Source organism: Temnothorax longispinosus, chromosome 1 (genome assembly GCF_030848805.1).
Source record: "Temnothorax longispinosus isolate EJ_2023e chromosome 1, Tlon_JGU_v1, whole genome shotgun sequence".
NCBI lineage: Eukaryota > Metazoa > Arthropoda > Insecta > Hymenoptera > Formicidae > Temnothorax > Temnothorax longispinosus.
Window position 1 is genome coordinate 5880990 of NC_092358.1, and position 25050 is coordinate 5906039.

Genomic DNA, 25050 nt, shown 5'->3' on the forward strand with positions numbered 1-25050 from the left:
TAGAATGCGGCAGAAAGTTTCGACTGAAATGTAAAACGTACGCAACAGCATTTTAAAACTCTTTATTGTCAAATCTCGTTTGAGAGTGCATGATTTGCATTAACGGACACATTACATAACAATGTTAAAATGAATATATTTCTCGAGATATGACCCAGTGTCGTTCAGCGCATTTCGCATTTCAAAACACCCGCGGAATACCTACTGCAATCCGGACAACCTCCTCGCTCAACATGCTTTCCTGATATATCAGGAGTAAATTTCCGAGATTTCGCGGTGCGAAACCTGAGTTTCGCCTACTTTATCATCCGAATTAATTCTTCTATTATATAACTTTTATTATCTTTTAACGTCTCTACTGATGCATAATTAAATTCTCGCTATTTTTTAGTTATAGTCTAAAGATTGTAATATTGCATTAATCTAATAATCAATATGATTATGTGTTCTTTAATGCGAGACATGAATAACATATTAGTGATAAAAAGTTTTAAAATGCTGTTATAAAATAACAATCGACGTAAAGGATGGACATCAGAAAGGCGATAGGCGACACTGAACGATTCATGAAAAATATCTTTGTGTTAACGATTCTCGTCGATCACTTTTACAGCGCATTCTAAAACTTTTTATCCTCTTTTCTCACTTTCTAAATTATGAATGATGTGTTAAAAATGCTTGGAATCTTTTGCAAAAATGAATAAGATAGAGAAAGAGGATTATTGAACCGTTCGTACTCAATACCAAATATTTTATCTCGTATTATACGTTTTTAAGATAGAATTTAAGTAACTATTATAAATATAGACTTTTTTTTTAATCTGGTATTACTCTTATTACTAACAATTATCTTTTATTTATATGATTATTTTATTGAGAAAAAGGATATATGAAATAAGATTGAATTATAATTTAAGTACACTTTTATATATATTTAAAGAACAATTATTTTATCTATTTTGTACATAATATGTAGACGTATACAAGAGAAATATTTGAAATAGAATTATACAGAAATAGGGTAATTACTTGCACAAATGAAAACGAATTGCGTTAAGTCAGGTTATTACAATTGTATTCCAATAAAAAGAAAACAAACTCAAGAATCGACAGTGTTAGCTGAGTTTCAGGCAAAAGTACTTTTTCCCCTGGTTTGAAGGCAGGCATTCCAAGCTAAGGACAACTGGCACATCTGAATGCGTCTCCTGGATAACACTAAATAAAACATAAATACAGTTACATCATTAAATATGACACTTTGATGAATTTCGGAATAAAAGTAGTAGTATGAAACGTACATTTCCACAAGAAGATTTAACAGTGTTTTCCGGTGCATCTTTGCCACTTAATTCTTCTGCAAATCCACATAAACAGTCCTTGCACGCTTTTCGCTTGCCCGTTGTCGCACAGACTGAAAGTATTGTAGATATGTAGATAGATATGTTTGTTACACAAAATCACAAATTCTCTTTGTCCAAATTGTAAACAAAATAGAAATGGCATACGTATTTCTTTTATTTGCATGTGAAGGTAACATTCAACGGAAACCTTGCATAGCTTTCTGTTATAATCTATTTAATATAACAAAAATATCACCTGTTAAGGATGACGCATCTAGCTTTACAAGGTCCGATTCATCCAAAAGTTCATCTTCATCTATTAAATCTTCTTCTACCGGGTCATCTAATTTCTATACATTAGTTGCCTTTTTTGCGAATGAAAGAGGAATACTGGAACCCACCGAAATTATAACAGAAAGCTATGCAAGGTTTCCGTTGAATGTTACCTTCACGTACAAATAAAATAAATCGATTTACCTCAAATGATGGTTTATTCGCCGATACTGTGCCAACTTCTTTTATATCGCGCATATACTTTTAGCAAAAGATTTGTACTCTCTCCAGATCGAAGTCCTTCGGGTCTGTATCTTTTACTTTGAAACCAGATAATTTCAAGCTAGATATTTTGTCGGGATAAAAATGTGTGCCTGGCTTTCTATTTGGTAGCGGTTCACGAATGACAAGCAAACCGTTTCAGAATTCTCAATGCTTCCGCTAAGAAATCCTCGTTCGTGACGACGTCAAACGTATAGATTCACCATAACTTTTTCCAACTATTCGAAAACCTTGTGTAACATGTTCTAGAATACAGAATAGATTAGCATTCTTTTCATTGTTGTATAGAGAAAGCATTTTGCAAACAACGTACACATTCAACGTCACGAAAACCAGGTAAATGAAACGTGGAGTACAACGTACACTCACCTTATCAAGGAAACACGAGGCCCAGTTCCTTTCGTTTGCGTCTTTCTTACTCGGATTCTCTATTTTTTTCTTGTATTTTTTAAATCTATACTCGTTTTGAATGCGAAAAATCACTAAAAATGCAAATAAAATGTAGTCGAAGTTATTAATCGAGTAAATTTTTCACGAGAGACAAAAGTCAAATTTAATCAATTTTTTATGAGAGGCAAAAGTCAAACTATCATTTCTGGAGAAAATTCTGTATTCTTTCCAGACTCTGAACACGTAATACATACATAATTTTGAGACACGTGCAGCACACAGTCGGTATATGAGCATTGAGATATATACCGAGTATGCTCCCAATTAAGAAATAATAATGTACGGTGTGTGCGGTGTGCGTTTAATATGTTATATCTCGTGTATTTCAAAGTAAATTCGATACGTTCATGGATTTTTGTCGCGTATGATGTTACTTAAAGACATTTTTCGAAAATCGTTGTTTATCGCGCGCGGATTTTCGGAGTTCTTTCTTTCTCGTCGATCGCACTTTAACACAGCATTCTAAACTTATTATCACTCGGCGCTCGGAGTTTCAAAATGCGACGAACGGCACCAGACACCAGACGAATTCTGAGAAATACGTTTATTTTAACATTGTTATATGTGTTTTTTAATGAGAGGCATGACTTCCTTTAACAGGATTAGACAATAAAGACTTACTGAATGATGTTGCTAGCTGACGAGAAAGAGGTAGCAGCAAATGCCGTCGGAAAGGTATATATAAGAAGCTCCGAAATGCAATAAACTCTTTATCGTCCAATTTTATTCAAGAGAGCATAATTTGCGTTATAGAACACATAAGAATAATGTTAGAATAAATATATTTCTCGGAATTCATTCGGTGTCGTTCGTCGCATTTCGAAGCCACGATGACTCTCATCGACGGCATTCGCCGCTACCTCTTTCTTGTTGTTTAACATTATGCAAGCAGCATTTTAAAACTCTTTATCGTCTAATATTGTTCGAGAGAGTATGCTTCGCATTAAAGAATACATAATAATATTAAACTAAACGTATTTCTCGAGATTTATTTGGTGGCGCGTCACGCGTGTGGTATTTCGGAGCTACGAATTTGTCAGCCAACGCCGCCTGTCGACATTCGCAGCTATACCTTTTTCTTGTTATCTAACATTATGCAGCAACATTTTAAAACTCTTTAGCGTCTAATTACATCTGGGAAAGCAAGTCTGGCATTAAAGCATACATAACAATGTTAAAATGAATATATTTCTCGAGATATGTCCCAGTGTCGTTCGTAGCATTTCGGATCGTCTACCTTCTCGCCGAGCGCAAGCGACGGCATTCGTAGTTTCCTTTTTTTCGTTGGCTAAGCATTATGCAGAAGCATTTTATAACTCTTTATCGTTTATTCTTGTTCGAGAGAGCATGCCTCACGTTAAAGGACATATAACAATGATAAGATAAACATATTTCTTGAGATTAGTCGTGTCGTTCGTCGCATTTCGGACCGTCTATACCTAATTCCCGCCGAGTGCGAGCGACGGCATTCGTAGCTTCCTTTTTTTCGTTGGCTAGCATTATGCAGAAGCATTTTATAACTCTTTATCGTTTATTCTTGTTCGAGAGAGCATGCCTCACGTTAAAGGGCACATAACAATAATAAGATAAATGTATTTCTTGAGATTAGACGTGTCGTTCATAGCCGGCGTTATATAGGAGCGAAAAGTTTAATGCAAAGCACATTATCTATAGTAATAATTAATTTAACAATAAGAAGCTTTAGAATATTTTTTAATAACGGCGATCCATGAAAGAGATGAAGCACTAAACTCCGACATATACAATAACTGGACGATTCACGAGACATATTTTTATGTTGATAATATCAATTAAGTATTCTTTAATGCAAAGTATGCATTCTTCTAATAATTTAAACAATAAAGAGTTTTAAAATATTATTTTATGACGTCAAGAAAAACGTCAGCTCAGATTTCCGACAGACGATGGTGCATGAATAATTTCAAGAAACATCTGTAGAAACATCTTTATACTTGTAATATCTTGTACTTAGAAATGGAAACGAGAAACGAAATATATGATAGAATGTTTTAAAATGCTGTCAAAATGGTGATTAACGAGAGAAACAGAGTTCCGAATTCCGTCACCCGATTCTAAACGAGTCTCATACGTTGACACAACTATAATCTCTGCTGTTAATCTTTATTAAATAATTAGAAATTTTTTAGCAAAATAATATAAGTCTTTGTATAATGTATCTCGCTATTTCGTGGAAAACATGTATGTACATTACGTGTTCCTTCAATTCTCTATGTCATGTTTAGCGTGAGAAATGAATTGGAGCGTTTTGCGCGCCCTTGTAATTTAAACGAATATATAAATTAATGAATATAATAATAAAAGAAATTTTATATTTCAATAATAGGTTAAAATTAAACAATTAGAAAAATTTGATTACGTATCGTAGAGGTGCACAACAGATCATAAAAATGATTGAAAGTACATATTAAAATGGCCCGTTAGGTGAAAATGGCGATTCTCGGTGTCGAAAACTCCGTTTAAATCGGCAAAAGTATCAGGCTAGCATGTTAGGCAAGGAGGTTTACGGAGGTATTCTGAGCGAGGGTGTTGCCTCCCCACATTGCCTCCGCGAACTCACGCTGCTATTGGTCAGAGCGCGGGAGCCTACTGCCCCTTCTGTGCATACCCGCCAGCGTTCTGATTGGCCGTCGTGGTTGGCTGGGCTGGGGGCATCCATACTGCGCGCCGTTCCGACGGCGGTGGGTAATAAGTGGGGGTAGGCGTGTCGCGCGCGCTGCCGGAATAACTTCCTTGCTCATCATGCTTCCCGCGTAACAGGAGCGATTTCTGAGGAATTACAAACGACTGCAAACTCGTTTTGCCGCTGCGCGCTGTTCGAATACCTCCTGCAACTTCCTTGCTCATCATGCTTCCCGCGTAACAGGAGCGATTTCTGAGAAATTACAGACGACTCCATCCTCGCGATTCTCGCTTTTCTCACAACTCAAAATTTTTTTCATAATTTTTAGGATCTTTTAAACGTGTCAACGAATACATAATGTATTTCTCACTATTACTTAATAATAATTTAATACTAATATGTATTGCTCATTAAATTAATATGTACTTATTAATAACATTTGCTTATGTGATACATATGTACTATATAATTCACGCGTACACATATATGTGTATATTGCAAGATTAACAATAAGATGATAACAAATTGAAATCAACTGTAATGAATGTTTTATCCAACGAAGTATACCTCGTGGTTTCAGATAATAGTTTGTTTTAGTAATTAATAAACAAATTAAATTGCCAACAAATTAAAAGGTACTATTTTATAATCAGGAGAATCTTCGTATATTGCAAAATCTATTTGATCGGTACGAACAATTGCTGTCATGTTGATTTAATATACGAGTATGTAATAATATCCTATCAATGATTACCGTTGCCGTCGGATTTTTTTTTGGTTAAGGTATATTAAAAATATTAATATAGTACCTTGTTTATGCCTTTATGTCAATAAACAATATGCGATTCAAAAATTTTAAAATAAAATGTTTTAAAACGTTATTGAATAATAAAAAACCACAATAAAAACGTTTCCTAAATCAGCATACGAATTTTAGAGAATTCTTAAAAAATGACGTTACGTTAACATTGTTATGTGCCCTTTAACATAGTACATGATCTCTCGAACAACATTAAACGATAAAAAGCCTCAGAATATTGTTGCATAATGCTAGCCAACGATTAATACATTCTTATATGTATCTCTGCAACCACTACAGATATAAACATTATTCAAAAACGACATAAAATATTGTAATTAGCGCTAATGTGATTGCAACATCATTAATAATACATCTCACGTTAGGGAGAAAGCTGTGACAGCGTAAACGACGCTGCTTGGAAGCAGGCCTCTCGCTACTTAAAATAAACCTTTAAAAATTAGTTAGCAAAAACATCGAAATATTTATGAATTTTACGGATAGACGTTGCCGTGCATACACACACACACACATACGCCGCGCGCCGGCATTCCCGGACTCGGCGATCTAGGTCAAGGCCAATTTAGAAAGTAAATCAATAATGTACAGCTGCTCGTCGAAAGTAGGTCAAGGCCATGTGTCGCTGCCTTGGCGCGAGAAAAAAAAGTCTTCCCTATATCGTTTATCGCAAATATCTGGGCAACCACCCAAGATATAGAGATGATTCAAAAAGGACTGTTTAGTTTATGCTCTGCCGCTATTGGAATATTCTGCCGTAAAAATCGGGCGCCAAATGATTTCTGACTTTCATAAAACGCTTATATCTCGGCAACCGTAAATGATAGAAAGATGATTAAAGAAAGACTTTGTACTTTATACTTTGCCCTATTGGTATTACTCATGTGTATTACTCGCACGTATGTACTTTCGTTTATTAAAGCAATAAAGCGCGAGTTGGCCAAAAGAATCGTGCGCCTCGCCATTCATCATTTTCATTAAACGCTTATATCTCGGCAACCGCAAACGATAGAAAGATGATTTAACTATCACTCGTTAGTTTGACATCTGCGCCCTATTGGACGTAGTATAATTATTAATACTGGCAATTTTACAGTTTCAATATTACTAAGACGAGAAAGTGCGTAAGATCTTAACGAAACGTGCGCCGAGCGACTTTTTACTTTGTTTTAACATTTCAGAGCTTCGACTTTCTCACCGAGAGCCGCCGGACGGTAATCGTATGGCTACACATTTCTTGTTGTCTAGCATTTTGCAACAGCATTCTAAAACTCTTTATCGTCTAATATTGTTCGAGAGAGTATGCTTCACATTAAAGGACACATATCAATATTCAAATAAACTTATTTCTCGAGATTCAGTCGGTGTCGCGTATCGTGTATTTCAGAGCGCCGCGATCTTCGGATCCGCGACACCGACTTAATATCTCGAGAAATACGTTTATTTTATATCGTTATGTGTCCTTTAATGCGAAGCATACTCTCTCGAACAATATTAGACGATAAAGAGTTTTAGAATGCTGCTGCATAATGTTAGACAATTGTTGTCTAGCAAAAGAAAGGTAGCGGCGAATGCCGTCGATGAGAGTCGTGGCTCCGAAATGCGACGAACGACACCGAATGAATCTCGAGAGATATGTTTATTCTAACATTATTCTTATGTGTTCTATAACGCGAATTAATTTATGCTCTCTTGAATAAAGTTGGACGATAAAGAGTTTTTATTGCATTTTGGAGCTTAATTCTTATAGGAGCTAATACTATATAAATATGAATAAATGTTCATAAATTCTCTTGACTCTATTATTTCCATTTATAGGTAACAATTTTAAATTAAAAAAAAAAAGATAAAAGGTAGAAAATGATCTAAAAAAAAGATGCCGTGTTCATGTATTATTGAAAGAAAAAAATAAATTTTTTTAATTTCAAGCACACTATTCAAATCTGTATGTTTCAGTATGTAATAAATATAATGTAAAAAGTTATGTCAAATATAAAATAAAGATACGTAACATAATATAACGCATTTTTTATATCCAATAAAATATAATTAAATTGTATAGTTTGCACGTTTCACATCTTGCCGTCGGGAAATACATGCGTCGAACGCTTAATTGGACATTCTTCAATTATATATTTGATGGAAAAAAAAAAATTTTTTTATCTGACGCAAATTTTCGATTGAACAAGGAGTATAGCCACCAAGTTGCGACTGCAGTCCATTTGGCGCTACAAATGCTTTAAAGAGTTTAAAGCGTAGATTTCTTTGTTTTCATTAAACACATTGAAACTTAAAAAAAATAAAAAGTAAAAAATTGTAGCGCCAAAGTAAATCGCAACCCGCTTGGAAATAATACACCTTAAAGGCCATTGCACGTAACAAAGTTTTAGTTTTAATCGTAAGGCCGTAAGAAAATAGACCAATCACACTTGATTATTCTTCAAGCGCGAAGAGAATAATCGACTGTGATTGATCTATTTTCTTACAACCTTACGATTATGACTAAAACTTTGTTACGTGCAATGGCCTTAATGGCTGCGTTCAGCCGAACCTCTGCTTAGCGAAGCGAAAAGTAGCAATTGAATGTGATTGGTTCTTACCTTTGAATCCAACCAATTACACTTTGCTACCTTTCGCTTCGCTAAGCAGAGGTTCGGCTGAACGCAGCCATTATTTTTCATCGGTGACTTATCTTACATAGCTCCGTGGCTCATGGCTCGAGTCAGGTATGTACTTCATATTTCGATGACGTGCGAAATCTTGCGTATTTTCGATCGACGTACGTCTCCATGGGAACCGGAGTAAAGTCTGTTGTTGTACATACATCATGTATATGTTTAACCTCGCGGCCTCGAAACTTTCGAATCTCGAATGTTTCTTCTTTAATTTATAATAAATAAAATACGGAGTTAAAGTGCAGCTTAAAGTGCACTTAGTGCATATAGTGCACCTGAGTTCGGCCGTGACTTCTGTCGACCCGTAAATCGTTTGTTTGTTGTTTATGACGCGGCCTGATTCCCACGTGAATAGTATAAATAATATGCCTCTTTAAAATAAAACCTGTGGCGATAAACGCGTAAGGAGGCGCAATGACGACCGTCGAGGTAATAGCGGGAAGATGCCTTTCCATGTGTCCGGAAAAAGAGCGACGGATGTAAGTTTCCAGCGATGCAGAAAGTTTTATAAACTAAAACTTTGAAACGTGGATTTTGACATCGAGTTTCTCGCGATAACGATGTTGATTTATTTTTCTGCTTTTCTTTACATTTAAAAACAAGACAAGATAGTTGGTGTTGTTAGCACCAACTGTAAAAAGAAATTATCACCTGTCTTGTATTTTTTATGTGTAATGTGTAAATGAGATGCGACCGACGATAAGAATTTGACTTCTCAAATCTGAAAATTTTTCATTCAGGAGAGAGAGGGAAGGCTTGTTGCACAAATATGAAATTGACGAGGGTACGAAACACATGAGAAGACCCAAAGCTGATCCGGCAAGAACTGTAAAATGCTTCAGTCGCTCTGCCGCTGGACAAGTCATGACCGATCCGAATTCGTTGCGCCCACCGCATGTATTATTATCCACTGTCCGATACTTGTTCACCAAGTAATTTCGCCTATCTCTTTAAGTATGATTCATCTGTAAGAATACACGAATTACTGCTAAATATTAGCATTATCAGAAAATGCTTGTTTCATACCTACGTAATAAAACATTGGAACATTGCTTATAATCCATGGCAAGACTCGTGTAATACTTACCGTATATTGTTTCAGGATAATCACGCGAACGGATTTAGATTGGGCGTCGATATACGATTTTGTATTCGACCGATTGAGATCAATACGGCAGGATGCTGTAATACAAAGAGTCGATATCACCACGAGTATTCTTCTTCTGGAACCAATTGTTCGATTTCACGTATACGCTGCACAGAGGTACAAGTTAATTAAATTTATACTCTTTAAAAAATTGAAAAATTATTGTTAAACAGGTTCTTTTTCTAGGCTGTGTGAAAGAGACATTTCGGAATTCGACGCAAAGATAAATAGCAAACATTTGTTAGAATGCATCAAGCAGCTGCTTGTATTGTACGATCAACGAAGTCGTGGAGATGCAACAGATAGTACAGAAGTATACAAAGATCTCGAAAAACTGACATTAAACGATAGCCGGTCAGAGATGGAAGCTATATATGTTCTTCTCCATATTGGAGATCGCGAGGCTTTAGAAAGGGCTCTTACGCTTTCGTCAGATTTGAAGTAGGTTGTCAAAGAAATTTAAAAGGATTATTAATATAAATTATATAAGCATTCACGTGCATTATGAATCTCTAGTATCATTAAATCTTTACATATTTATTTCTTACGTTGTGCAGAAAATCATCAGCAATTCGATTAGCTACAAGGATATCGCTTGCTTGGTATTTAAGAAACTACGTTTGTGTTCGTCGTCTGGTTAAGCAGTTACCTCCGATACTAGCTTGCGCATTTTTTTGTAATTTGCAAAGCTTCAAAAGGTATTCACTTATTTTTATTACACGTACGCAAAATATTCGATAATAATTATGAAAAGCTATGCTAAGTAATTTATTAAAATAACTAGGTAAGAAATGTGTATTATATTCCAGAAATGTTCTGCAAATTATGAGTTGTGGCTATAATAGCAAAGTATTGACGTTCCCGGGACTGAAATTGCAAGAACTTTTATTCTACAAAGATATAAGTAAAATCCAGGCGGATTGCAAGTTATTTGGTTTGACGTTCACTAATGAAAATGTTTTATTTCAAAAATCACAGTTCAATGAACAAGTCTTGCTGGTTAGTACAAAAATTCAGATGTCAATTATTCTAGACTAAAGTGCGAATACTTTTATTTTATCGTTCGTTTTTATATTGTAGGCCAGTCCTGAGATGTATTACGCTTCTGCCACGTTACATAAATTTATACCAAAAATTCTTTTGGAATGTACCTCTAACGATGAATGTTGAATTAATTTTTATATAACATACTCCTCTATATGCAATTGTGGATCTAGTGGATCTAACAATAAGCTAATGAAGTTTAAACTTCAAGGATATTAAAGACATGTATAATAGATATGTATCGACACATTTCTTTAAGTTGATGTAATGTTTTTGTTTCTTTTTTTTTCAACTACAACTTTGTTATTCGTTATTAAACAATTATATTAAGAGAAAATTTATTTGATTGCACATTTTATACATGTATCTATCTTGGAAAGATGGTTTTATAACATGTAAATAACTTTATATTAATAATAAATGCTTGTTATATGTATTGTGATCGATGCTATAAGATGATTAGTGAGACAACAGCAGTATCTCTAAGCCAAATGTGGGCAAAAATAAAAAAGGGTCGATATGACATATCTACTCCTGTCTTTTTCTGACGATTCTTTTGCTGCAACAGCAATCTCCTTTATCTATGACATCAATATTTCTAATTTTATCGGTTGGATAAGACATTTTCAATATACATTGTGTAATTGTTAGCGTTGTAATTTTAGCGTATGGTAACCGCTGAGCGCGCTAATAAAAAAAATAACCGCACATTTGTAGCATAATTGCGAAATTACTCTCTTCCAGACTGGAAGGATATGGAATTCGAGTCCCATTTCTACAGTCGGGTCGATTTTTGTAACAGATAACCAAAAAGCATTATCTATATTATAATATACAAACACATATGTAAGTAAAACTTTAAAAATCTAGGAACATTAGCTTCCAACTAAAAATGTAAATCCGTCACTATATCCGTATACTTTTATTATTTATGTTAATTGATATTACTGTAACATTATGCACCGATTATGATTGAAGTTTCTTTTCAATAGTCTTGTCACATTTCATGCAAATAGCTAGAGCTTTATAGAAATTTAATACCTTACGCATTTCAGATATGATGTAATGATTTATACTTATTGTTATTTTTAATTATTATATATATTACTCTATTGAGAATCACTAGACGAGCTACTCGAGGAGTCCGTAGACATAACTTCGACGTCTTCTGTTTCTTGTTTATGCGTATTCACAGCCACGCTACCCTGCCCACCAACCGACATATGAATCTCTCCCGATGGATGCCAGGCAAATTGGTTCGATTGCGAAACGGGTGGTTCTGAAACAACAATAGGAATTCCTTGAAAATCTGCTTATTCTTGTTAAGTCAAGTTTAGTATATGTGTATATGAAAGATACTTTACCTCCAGCAGGATGTCCCGCCCTATGTAAATCAGGTATACCTGGATGAGACCCGAGCAACTGTCCGTTTAAAGGTAGATCGCTCAATCGTCCCAGATACCCCAATCTCATTTCGATATCCGTGGGATATGGCCTTCTGGGATCTCCCTGCTGCCACGTTAAAGGTGCGCAAATTGCGTTGGTTGCGCTTATTCTGTGCGCATACTTAATAAGCTCCTCCGAAGGAACCGGTCTTTTATTGGCACGCGCGATAGATTGTAATTTCTGCTTCGCTTGATAAATCGCAGTAGCCAAGATCTGTTCCGCTTCCTTCAGTTGTCGCTGCAGCTGCTGAATATCCTGATCCTGCCTCTCTACCTCAGCTTTCAACGCCTCCATCTTCAGGTTGATCTTAGCTTGCTCGGCAGCCCGTTTCAGCGTCGCCTTTAACTCGTTATCCTTAGCTACCAACAATTCGGTTAACTGAGCGTGCTCTGTGCTCGAGAGTTTTGAAGGCTTTTGAGCGATTGTGTTTTCTATCATCTCCCTGAAAAAGAGAAAAAAACAGGACGATATATTTAAACTGACAAGAAAACATATATACAATACACAAGAGAGAACAACCTGTAAAGATTAGAATAATCGGTTAACTACAAATTTCTTTTAAAATTCTCCTCCGAAGTGTATTCTTATATACTCCAGTTATGTAAAATATCCAATTCTTCTTTTAATCAAGGAATGATATTAAATCTAGGAACATCAAGTATAATGACATTAATTAACACCTATTATTTGTAGCAACTATAACTTACTTCGCTATTAACTCAATATCGTCCACTAGCGATAGCAGAACTTCTCTCGTACTTCTGCTTGATGCCATCGCGGTCAGTGACGGATCTTATTCGCTTAAAACAAGCAATTTCCACACTTCTGCTTTAATCTGCTGGCATCCGATGCTCAATATGCTCATCGTACCGTACGGTACGTCCCGAAGACCCGGAGATGCATCGGGGTCGGATGTCTCGGAGCTCGGACTGGCTCGGAGGTGTTTTGACGCGGCGACGACGCGACTCTACTCTACAAGGCTCTTCAAAATGTCATGCTATGCTATATATAGGTTAATTCATAAAGCACCCAGGAAGCCTGTTCTTTTTAGCTCTGAACTTCTCGCACTGTTCATCTTTCCTATTTTTCTTTTCACGTTGGAGAGAAAAAGAGAAAAGATGAACCGTGCAAGAAGTTCGGCTAAATAGAAGCTCAGCTTTCTCTTTTCTCTTTTTCTTTCCATATATATATATATATATATATATATATATATATATATAAATTATGTTACCTGCATTAATGTAATTATTATATCGAAATTATATATTATACTTGGACTTCGAAGGCAGACAATCCAGCGACAAAGAACAGACCTTGTACTTGACCAATCAGAATCGCTTTCTGATGAGAACCATTTGCTTGCGCATTTGCTCCAGTGGTTTGCTCCGACCGCGTCGCATTTTTTTTTCCCGAACGAGAGGACCGTTCGCCGTCAGCCGTCAGCCGCGTCTCTCCCGCCCAAACCTGGGGACTTTTCGGCGGCCGCCAGCCTGGGTGTTATACAAATGTCGCTCTGCCAACAAATCGGTCGAATGTTTTCGTCGCGTTTGGCGTCTGGGACTCTCGTATGCCCGACCGCGTCCCCGTCCAACGCCGACACGAATGATATGCGCGTCTGACTTCCCGTCGCATCATGTACATTAAACAGGTAACGTGAGCAAAATCGCGAGTAAATCGCGTCGCAACCCTAAACGCGCCACGCTTGACGGGTGGTCTACTCCTCGTCTCTTCGGCTGATGGCAGAGAACGAGACGTTTGTCGTTTGTACAATAGCCTGTCACGACTCCTCCGTCTTACTTTACGTCCACGACTACGATAGACGTAAGCACCTACGTCTCGTTTTCTGCCATCAGCCTTCATTAGAGTCCACTGCTCCGTTTTCATATTTCCTTTGTCTGCTCCATTTCTTAAATTTTGGAGTACTATACTGTTTCATGTGGAATTACCGTAAATTATAAGTTACTGTCTCCTAAGCTAGTACTCCAGAGCTCCGTTTAAAGTATCAGTGTACAGTTGTCACCGTGATTCTTATTGAATTAGTGAGATTACTTTTAATGCATTAGACATTACATGTACTCATTGTGGATTTGCATTGTAACAGGTAATTATCCAAGGATTCAAGTCGTACCGTGAACAAACAGTTGTTGAACCTTTCGATTCGAAGCACAATGTAGTGGGTACGTAGCTAATGATCTTATGCAGATTTAATGTGCAATTAGTACGATTATATATATGTCGTAACTGGATATTTTCTTCAAAGTTGGCAGAAACGGATCTGGCAAGAGTAACTTCTTCTACGCCATTCAATTTGTCTTGAGCGATGAGTTCTCTCATCTCAGACCTGAGCAGAGGCAGGCGCTGCTGCACGAAGGAACGGGACCTCGTGTTATATCTGCCCACGTAGAAATCATATTTGATAACACCGATGGAAGATTACCGGTAAAAATAACTAGTTTACATCACTAGCTGAAGTTATTGTAACTTATTTTTATATATAATTATAAATATATATATAAAAATATATATATTCTTAATATTACTTTATATTTGATCTAGATTTATATTATTTTGTAATAAATAATACATACAATCTTTTATTTACAGATTGATAAAGATGAGGTCTACTTAAGAAGAGTGATTGGCTCCAAGAAGGATCAATATTTTCTCAACAAAAAGATTGTAACAAGAAACGACGTGATGAATTTATTGGAGTCGGCAGGATTTTCTCGATCCAATCCATACTACATTGTGAAGCAAGGAAAGGTTCGTTAACGTAGCACATATTTCTCTTAGTATAATTATCTTTAGTATAATATAATTGTTTTGCAGATAAACCAAATGGCAACAGCACCAGATTCGCACAGATTAAAGTTATTAAGAGAGGTAGCAGGTACTAGAGTATACGATGACAGAAGAGAAGAATCAAAATCCATTTTGAAAGAAACAGAAGGGAAACTAGAAAAAATCGAGGATTTTCTGCGAACAATAGGTAAAGATCAAAATTAACGAAATATTTTCAGGATAAATAAATTACAAATAAAAATAATTAATTTATTACAGAGGAGCGTTTAAAAACGCTCGAGGAAGAGAAAGAGGAACTGAAAGAGTATCAACGTTGGGACAAGCAACGTCGTTGCTTAGAATATACGATCCACGAACGCGAACTTAAGGAAAATAAAAGGAAATTAGAAGAGCTCGAGGAGTCAAGGGCGAATAGTGGAGCCGAACAGGCGAAATTGGGTGCCGAAGCAAAAACTGCGCAAGAGATGGTACGTGCAGCTACGAAGAGGCTAAAGGAAGCGAAGAAAGAAGTGCAGACTGCCAAAGAAGAAAGAGACACCCTCAGGTAACGTGTGCCAAAGATTGTATAAAATGGATAAAAACATGGCAGAGAAAAAATATTTGTAATAAAATATTTGTAATGCAGTGCAGAGCAGCAGCAATTACTGAAAGAGAAAAACAAGTTGACTTTTACGATTAACGACTTGCTGGAGGAGGTAAAAGGTGATAATGACAGCAAGAAACGTGCTCAACAAGAGTTAGAAAAATTGAAAACTCAAATCGGTCTTCGGGAAGACGAGCTAAAGGATCTTAAGCCAAAGGTGAGAAAATATTCAGATATTTAATATATTTAGTCCAATATATAATTAATCCAATATATTAATATAAAAAACCTTCTTTACAGTATGAACAAATGAAACGTGTTGAGGAAGAATGTACGCGAGACTTGCAATTAAAAGAGCAGAAACGTAAAGAGCTGTATGCTAAACAAGGTCGTGGCAGTCAATTCACTACTAAGGTAAAAGAGAAAAAAAAATCACGATTATTAGAATAATTTAAATTACATTTTCGTTCTACTTGAGGTCTAGTAAGATATTTTAAAGAGATTTATTTCTTGTAGGATGAAAGAGACAAGTGGATACAAAATGAACTTAAGCAGCTCACGAAACAGATAAAGGATAAAGAAGAGCATCAGAAAAAGATAAGCGAAGATTTAAAACGTGATGCGGAGAAACATGATGCCTTGGAGAAGAAAATAGGAGATCACACACGTGAGATGGAACGACAACGTGCGTCAATAGACGATCATAACAAGCAATATTACGAGCTCACGAAATCAAAGGATCAGTGTCAAGCAACACGAAAAGAACAGTATGTTTAATTTACTAAATTAACATACGCGTTACTTAGAAATCTTGGAATTTTACAAGCTGAGTGCGTCAAATTGCAGGTATCGGCAAGAGAGTGTATTGCAATTAAATCTATCTGGTCTGAAGGAAGATTTAGCGAAAGCAGATCAGAGTCTAAGATCCATGGCTGGCAAGCCTATTTTGAATGGCAGGGACAGCGTACGTAAAGTGCTAGACACTTTTCGGTAAGATTAATTTTTTTATGACATAAGTATACTACATAATTTAAAAGATTTCTAAACGCTGCTATTGAAAACTTATGATGATGATGATAACATTACGAGTAATATCTTCGGTTTTATAGTGGACGAAAAGATATGGCTAATGAAGTGAGCAGCTACTATGGGCCTGTAATTGAAAATTTCAACTGCGACAAGAGCGTTTATATGGCTGTTGAAGTAACCGCTGGGAATCGATTGTTCCATCATATTGTGGAGACCGATAAGTTCGGCACGAAAATTTTAAAAGAAATGAACAATCAACGGTTGCCGGGAGAAGTAACTTTTATGCCTCTAAATAGACTTCACGTGAAGGACATCGATTATCCGCAGACCTCCGATGCTATACCCATGATATCCAAGTTGAATTACGATCCCAAATTTGATAAAGCGCTAAGGTAAATGCATATAAAATAAATATTTTTTTCTTGTTACATTTCTTTGTGATATACAGGCTTGATATTATTCCTATTATCTTTTTGTAAAATATAGATATATATTTGGAAAGACTTTGATCTGTCGTAATTTGGAGGCAGCAACGACTTTGGCGCGGGATTCCGGCTTAGATTGCGTTACATTAGAAGGAGACCAGGTTTCATCCAAAGGCTCTTTAACTGGCGGATATTTCAATACACTCAGATCACGGCTCGAGATACAGAAAACAAGATCGGAATTAATGTCACAGATCTCTACTCTCGAGACCCAATTAACGACGCTGAAGGACGAAATCAGAAAGGCCGATCAAAATATTAGTTCTTACGTTAGCGAAATGCAGAAAACTGAGACCAAAAATAGTAAAGCTAAGTAAGTAATTAAATAATATCTTTAACTTAGAATTATAATTAGTGTTAATGTCAAATTTTACATTTGATATAGTATTTAAATATTTATATTTAATTATTGAAATAAATGTTGAAATTTTATTATCAATTTCAATTATGTGAAGATTAATCAGTGTTTTATCATTTACTTGACAGAGATATATATGATAAAATAAAAGCAGAGATACGTCTTATGAAGGAAGAATTGAGTGCTATAGAAAGGTACCGGACTCCGAAAGAAAGAAGTCTTGCACAGTGCACATCAAGTTTGGAAGCAATGCGCGCAACTAAAGATGGCCTAGAGAGTGAGTTACATCAAGAACTTATGGCGCAGTTATCCGTCGCGGATCAGCATCAGGTGCGCGTAAAGAACGAATTTTCAATGTAGTTGAATTGAAGAATAACATATCCTCATTTCTTTTTCTCCACCTCGGGTAAAGATTTGAAACTTTACTGATTATCGGTTTTTGTAGGTTGACACTTTAAATGACGACATTAGACGCTTAACGAAAGAAAACAAAGAAGCGTTTGCGAAACGAATGCAATTAGAAGCAGAGAAGAATAAGTTAGAAAACTTATTAACAAACAACTTGGTAAGAAGAAAGGATGAGCTGGTCCAAGCTTTACAAGAGATTTCAGTTGAGGATCGACAGCGGCAGCTTGACTCATCAAAAATTCAGTTGGCGGATATCGAAAAGAGACTAGTGAAAGTAAACGAGGACTTCAAAGCCCAGAATGAAAAAGTGACCAGTGCAATGAAGAAAGTAAGTATTTAAAAACACAGTAATCACTTGTATATGTTTAAGTAATATAATCCTTAATTCGTCCATTTTGTCGTACGTTTAGCAAAAATTGGAGTCTGCTGAAGTCGAGAAATGGAAATTGAAAGAAAAAGAGGCGCAAGAGAAAATAGAAGCAGACGCGAAAGATTTAGAGAAATTAGCAAGCAAGTTAAATATCTTGCAGCAGAAAATAGTGGAATGTACACAGAAGATTACTGAACTCGGCGCGTTGCCTAGTCACGAGGCTTATTCTAGGTTTAATACAATGTCCACGAAACAGCTGTTTAAAGAAATGGAAAAGGCAAATAATCATCTAAAAAAATATAGGTGCATATTTTTTTCTATTTAAATATAGTAAACTGATTAAAAGCAAAAATTATTAATAATTATCTACTATTACTATTTTAATTAAAGACTGTTGTTTCTTAACGTATTTATTATGTTTTTTCTAGCCATGTAAATAAAAAAGCTTTGGATCAGTTCATGTCCTTCAGCGATCAGAAAGAAAGATTAGTGAAACGGAAAGAAGAATTGGACCGAGGCGATGAGAAAATAAAAGAACTCATGTCGGTACTTGAACAGCGCAAATGTGAAGCGATACAATTTACGTTTAAACAGGTATGTCTGTTTTTATACATATACATATATATTGTATAGTGTATCGTTTAGACTTGACTTAACAGTGGAGGATTAATATTGATATATTAATCTATTACGATAACATACTCTTAAACACAATTTCATGTGACAATCTTTTTTTTTTTTAAGGTGAGCAAATATTTCAGTGAAGTATTCAAAAAACTTGTACCTTCGGGGCATGCACAATTGGTTATGAGGACTGCGGACGGCGATGAAGGAGATGATGGGACAGCGGAGCCATCAGATTCTGATAGATTTATTGGCGTAGGTGAGGAAATAGATTTATATATGTATATGACTCAAATATTTTGTGCAATATAATAAGAAAAATTTATTTAAAAATTTAATTTATTTTGTTCTTTGAGCTAGCTATATTTGTGTGATATATATTTTTTATTTATGATTTCAAAAACTTATATCTATATTATTTCTAGGCATAAAAGTGTCATTCACGGGACACAGAGGCGAAATGCGAGAGATGAATCAATTATCTGGTGGACAAAAATCACTCGTAGCGTTGGCCCTGATATTCGCGATACAAAAGTGCGATCCTGCACCGTTTTACTTGTTCGACGAAATCGATCAGGCGCTAGATGCGCAACACAGAAAGGCGGTAGCAGATATGATCCACGAACTTAGTTCCGATGCTCAGTTCATTACCACGACATTCAGGTAATAGAATCAGTGTCTTGTAAGGGATTTTGAGCCTGATTCACGCTCGTTTTAAGATGACAGAATTATTATGGTTATCGGTCAATGTAAAAAAATTAAAATGTATTTGTTTTGTAGACCGGAATTACTGCACCATGCGAATAAATTCTATGGAGTGAAGTTCAGAAATAAAGTTTCGCATGTCGAATGCGTGACGCGGGAAGAAGCGGCCGATTTCGTCGAAGACGATACAACGCATGGTTAAAATAAGAATATTTTATTTATAAAGTCTACAATCAAGAAAACTTATTATTTTTTTTTATTGTCTTTTCGTGCATCCAGGAGATAACACACATACACATGTAAACGATTGAAGTTTACTGTGATCTCCATCGAGATTTTCTTAATTTCATTTTTCATCATTGATAGCTTTTTGAAAGATACTTTATGTATAAAATCTCACATAAGGAAAACGAGGAAAAAATAATTTTTTATATGTTCGCAATATACATCTGGATTTTTCGCACGTATCATTGTAGTATGCGGCATGATAGTATTATATTAGGCGATTTTTGGCGTGACTAGTATAACAACCAAAGTGTACCAAACTGTACCAGAACATTTTCGCGTGTTTGATAATTCGTGGTATAGCCGTTTTGGTACCTAATTGGTTGATATTACGCTATACCAAGTAATGAACCAGGATACCTGTTGGTACTTGTTGTTAAGTTGCAAATACGCGCCAAATATAACACAAATAGATGTAAACAATGTATTTTACATATTTATTTCGTGTAAAATTTATTTTGGACTTGGTGTTTCAATCACATTTATACTATAAGCACAAGTTTCGCGCGTATAGAAAAGAACAATGTTTTTTTTTGGCGTAATGTTAACAATAAATATGTTTTCGCGGTACATCTTAACAGAATAAGATCCACCCCTACCAAGAGCAACCTTGGTATATCTAACGATCGTCAAAAATCGCCTACTGTAATGTATTATAAAATGTGTATAATTTTTGATAATTTAATAATATTTGCAACAAATTACAAGTTGTGGAAACATTACAAATATGATAATTGAAAATTGGTATATATATAAACTGTTTTTTATATTATATAAACTTTATAGGAAAATAAAAGAGGACTATGATAAGAAATACAATAATATCAGTGCGTTATGAAGTCTTAGAATAATCGTATCCTATTATAATCAGGATAGTTTTTAAGTAGATATAACAGAGGTGTTAATAAGGACAATAAATGTTCCCAAGTAGAAAACTCGGTTTAAAAAGATGTTTATTCGAAGCATTCCTCTTATCGGTTGTCGCCTTAGTCTGACTTCGCATTCATTATATTATTATGACTAATTTTAGTACTAAAAGCACTAAATCAACTTTTAAAAGAAATGTTAGTGTGTGCATCATATACAGAAATAATTTTACGGAAAACTTTTACTATCTTAAAGGATTATTATTCTAGTTTTAGACGATTTTATTACCTAAAACATATAATAACGCTATCAACTTCCAAAGTGATGATATTCACGATTCAGCCATCGGAGTAAGTTTCCTTTTAAATGTAAATATTACATATTAAGAGTTCACCAGCTTCACAATTACACTTCATTTTTGCACAAAGAGCCTCACTATATGTATATATATGTATCGTTACACACGTGATCACCGTAACAAGTCTTGTAATGCAAAAGTCATCGATGACACTAAAGGCCACTGCGTTTGCACGAAAGAATCATATGTATAATGTAACTTTTATTCTAAATGGCTTTTTGAACACAGATTTTAAGAGCAATATGACGATAAATATCCCATATGGCTAATGTATCTGCGATACGCGAATGCGAATTTCCTCAATATTAAAGGAATTTGTGACAGCAGAGCAATATGACGATAAGTATCCCATATGGCTAATATATCTGCAATACACGAATGCGAATTTCCTTAATATTAAAGGAACTTATGACAGCAGTGTTATTCTTCTTTTATTACAAGTATGTTGTATGCAGTTCCTTACATCTTCAATGAATAGCGATGAGACCAGATTCCAAAAGTTTTTGCAATTTTGCAGCTATATCAGGGTTCTTCAAATGACTGTAAAAAAAAAGAAAAAAGGCTCATTAAACATTCGTATCATTAAACAGGGAAATAGATAAATTATTTTAGAAGGGAATGATCGTTGAATTTCCAAAGAACATTCGGTAGTGTATTAATCCTCGGAAGAGGAACGCCTAAAACTTCTTCTGACTCATAGTAAAGTTTCTCTTGTATGTGTTGCAAAATAAATTTTTATATGAGAATGTTATTTACTTGATTTGTTATTTTGTTTGAAGCTCAAGACTCCTTGAGCCGTACAGTCTAAACAAAACAGAGTCAAGGCATGGGTCACGAGTAATCCGGCCTCTGCCTTCCGAGGGTTAATACAAAGTAAAGAGTAAGTATAGTACAGTTGCTGGGATGATGAGTGGCTCCGTAAGAAAGCGGTTGACTACGAATTGACGATTCTACTTCGATCCTGTTCGATCCCAACTCCCATCCTATATATATATAATTCCGGTATATGTTTTAATATAACACTTACTCTTGTAAAGCTCTTGGATCGCTCTGCATTTGTTCCAAGATGAGCCTCATGGCTGGATCTCGCAATATGCCCTGGATCTCTGGATCCGCCATCGCTCTCTTTCTAACTTCTTCCGGATTGGAGGTAGCGGATACGGCGCAAGAGCGATAGCCCTCTAACGCTTCGCTGTTCTGCGGATCCAGTTCGAGAGCCTTCTGATACGCCGACAGGGCTTTTCCCGGCTGTTGCATGGCCTGAAGAATCTTTCCTTTCCTAATCCATCCCTTGATGAACTTGGGATCCAGCTCGACCACCTTCTCGCAATCCTTCAAACCGAGGTCGAACGCCGCCAGTTTGGTGTAACAGGCCGCTCTGTTGCTGTAATATTTGGGATCGTCCGGATTTCTCCGGATCGCCTCGGAATAATGCTTTATAGCCGCGGGATAATCGCCATCTTTGTACTTTTGATTCCCAAATTCCTTCTCCTCTTCCGCCTTCTCCGGGTCGATGTAAGCCTTCCTCTCTTCCTCCCTGATTATTTTGTCTATATCCGAGAGTAAGGTTTTAATCTCCGGCGTTCTGTGCTCGGACATGGACTTTTCGTAATACACCTTAGCCTGCTTCCAATTCTCCATTTTTTTGTAAGCGTGACCGATTCTCGTGAACGCTTTCGCTATCAATTTGAAATCCGCTCTATTCTCCCTACCGACCTCAATGGCTTTCTCGCACTGAGCGATACATTTCTGATACTCCTTCTGCTCGAAGTACACCGCCGCTATGTTCAACAAGTAAACGATTTCCGTCGGGTCCAATTCCACGGCTTTGTCGTAATGCTGCAGAGCTTCCTCGAAGCTCCTCTTTTTGTAAGCCTCGTTGCCGAGTTTCTTCTCCTCTAAGGCTTTTCTCTTTTCAGGCGGAAGATTATCCTCCTCCTTCTTCTGGGGCTTCGGTTCCGGTTTGGCTTTCGGCGGCTCCGGCGGATTCATCGGCTCGGTTTCCATCGCCTCATCCATGTCGGCGCTCATTCCTAACAGCACGCTAAGGGTGGTGAGCACTCTGGTGTCTTGGAGCTTGGTACCGAGACTCTGTGGATTGGTTCGCAGTTCCTGCAGCATTTTCATGTATTCCGGATCAGCTAGATATCCCTTCGTTCGGGAATCGCTCGCCAGCTTGGCGAAGATGTCCGGCGAGTTGAATGGATTGGTCGCGGCGGCGGTTTTCTGGGCCCTCACCTCGGCCATACTGCTTCTGAGCTGCGCATTGTTCGGATCCAGCTGTAGGCCCTTCTCGTAAGCCCGGATAGACTCGTCGTATCTGCCCAGGTAAGCGAGAGCGCTGCCCTTGCGCGAGTAACCCTTTCCCCAGTCCGGCTTCAAACTGACGGTCTTCTCGGCGTCCTCCAGCGCCTGCTGATACTTCTCGGACTTTGCGTACGCCGCCGAGCGGTTACTGTAGAGTACGTGATTGTTGCCGTCCAGGTTGATCGCGTCCGTGTAGCATTTAATGGCCTCATCGTAATTGCCTGTCTGTAAAGCGGCGTTCCCTCTCTCCTTCAACAAAGCTACCTGCAAAGCCACACACACATGTATATAATATATATTTAAAATACTCAGTCATGCAGATATTGACACAGAAGGATGCCATAATCTCTCAGGTTAATGTTAATGGCTATATTAATTAGCCAGACTTTTAATCTTAATAACTGTAAGCGGATCAGCTCACGATCTTTTATTATCTATTTATCCTTGATCTAGCCTTGTCGGCGTGTCCTTGCTCCGTTTCGTTGCGATCGGTTTCGAGGAGAGACGAGTCGTCTCACACACGCGGGCGAGATTCGCCGAAGGGGGGAGGAGGAGAAGGAGAGGACAATCGTCGACCTCGCGGAACGCGAGGACGCGTTCCCGAGGAAACGCCGAGGCACGCCTTCGCCGTAGCGATCGCGCGCGTAATTTACGGCCACCCACAACGTGGGTGCCTCGTTGCAACAGCTTACCTGATCGCTCATCACGCACGCCGGAAATGTTGAGCCTCTCTATCACGTTCTCCGACGACCGTACGATTCACTCGTGGTGCGAAAGACGAAAGACACGTTCGACGATGACTCGTGCGAATTCTCGTAAATTCTCGCTCTCAGTTCAGTATGCCACCGCACGCGTGTGTGGTGTGTGCCGGCGCAGGTTTCAGACAGAAAGCTCCAGAAACGGACGAGCAGCGACCCCACGCTTCTCTCGCTGCTCACCGAACGCGTGGTAGGACGTGTATACGTGGTGTACGCACATATGCATATATTATACAGGGTGTTCACGAAGTCGCGCCGCGTTATTTCGTGTGAAACGCAGATCGTTTTCGAAGGAGCGTCAATGTTGGCGATATTTATACGAATTTGTGAAATGTGTAAATTATTTTTTCATTTTTTATTTTTTATTTTTTTTCATTTTTATTTTTTACATTACTAGAATACAAAGCGCGCCCTTTGCTTTTATCTATAGGAAACCCAGATAAAATTTTAGAGAGAAGATATAATAACTAAAAAAGTAATAAGAAAGGGATTATAATTTTTTTCATTAATTATTGTCTTCCCTTTCATTATTTTTATGATGAAAAAGAAGATAACAAATTAATGAAAAAAATGAGAAAAATAAAAAAGGAGATCATCATTTTTTTCATTAATTGAATTATTATCTTTTCCCTTTCATCCATCTCTATGATGAATTTAGGGGAACGCATCCTCGTCACGATTTTTATCGCATCGAAGAGACGGAGTTTCAGCATATTTTGGAGAAAGATGTACTCTCGTCGGGAAATTTTATAGGTTTTAAACTCTGATTGTAGAACTGAAATTTGTAAAGACTATTATAAGATGGAGCGCGCGTAAAAGGCGATTCTTTTTCTTTATTGTAACATTATTTATCGAATTTATATAATTCTCCGGCGGAGAATTGCTTTTGCACAGTTCATTAGTCGGCAATTTACGACGAAAAATTTACCTTCTCTAATATATACTTAATGACTTTTTAAACACCCCGTATATCTA

The 25050-nt window shown here is 36.7% G+C and overlaps 4 protein-coding genes and 1 pseudogene across 5 annotated transcripts; 2 read left to right on the plus strand and 3 right to left on the minus strand.

The window, feature by feature from the left end:
• Nucleotides 1–911: 911 nt before the first annotated feature.
• On the minus strand, nt 912–5234 carry LOC139815867 (anamorsin homolog; annotated as a pseudogene).
• A 3373-nt stretch (nt 5235–8607) lies between these two features.
• Nucleotides 8608–11221, plus strand: LOC139810974 (SAC3 domain-containing protein 1). 2 transcript variants are annotated; one of them, XM_071774946.1, is made up of 7 exons: nt 8608–8978; nt 9240–9431; nt 9602–9763; nt 9833–10087; nt 10204–10344; nt 10456–10645; nt 10727–11221. In XM_071774946.1, exons 1-7 carry the CDS (start codon nt 8914–8916, stop codon nt 10814–10816), a joined length of 1095 nt encoding a protein of 364 aa, XP_071631047.1. In that variant the 5' UTR covers nt 8608–8913; the 3' UTR covers nt 10817–11221. The 2 variants fall into 2 exon arrangements, with proteins under 2 accessions (XP_071631047.1, XP_071631056.1); XM_071774955.1 differs by lacking the exon at nt 8608–8978 and having other exon boundaries at nt 9246–9453.
• Med4 (mediator complex subunit 4) lies at nt 10589–13262 on the minus strand. The gene is made up of 3 exons (XM_071774966.1): nt 12844–13262; nt 12055–12578; nt 10589–11969 (listed from the first exon to the last, which is right to left on the minus strand). The coding sequence occupies exons 1-3, from the start codon at nt 12909–12911 to the stop codon at nt 11800–11802; spliced, it is 762 nt and encodes a 253-aa protein (XP_071631067.1). The 5' UTR covers nt 12912–13262; the 3' UTR covers nt 10589–11799.
• A 252-nt stretch (nt 13263–13514) lies between these two features.
• Smc3 (structural maintenance of chromosomes 3) lies at nt 13515–21761 on the plus strand. Its single transcript, XM_071774823.1, has 19 exons — nt 13515–13784; nt 14238–14313; nt 14397–14575; nt 14741–14899; nt 14966–15125; nt 15197–15482; nt 15564–15738; nt 15822–15935; nt 16038–16288; nt 16368–16511; nt 16631–16942; nt 17037–17348; nt 17522–17723; nt 17839–18129; nt 18212–18474; nt 18600–18765; nt 18916–19054; nt 19221–19458; nt 19576–21761. Exons 1-19 carry the CDS (start codon nt 13770–13772, stop codon nt 19700–19702), a joined length of 3609 nt encoding a protein of 1202 aa, XP_071630924.1. The 5' UTR covers nt 13515–13769; the 3' UTR covers nt 19703–21761.
• On the minus strand, nt 20722–24194 carry Stip1 (Stress-induced phosphoprotein 1). The gene is made up of 3 exons (XM_071774860.1): nt 24010–24194; nt 22038–23581; nt 20722–21550 (listed from the first exon to the last, which is right to left on the minus strand). Exons 1-3 carry the CDS (start codon nt 24019–24021, stop codon nt 21478–21480), a joined length of 1629 nt encoding a protein of 542 aa, XP_071630961.1. The 5' UTR covers nt 24022–24194; the 3' UTR covers nt 20722–21477.
• Nucleotides 24195–25050: the final 856 nt, after the last annotated feature.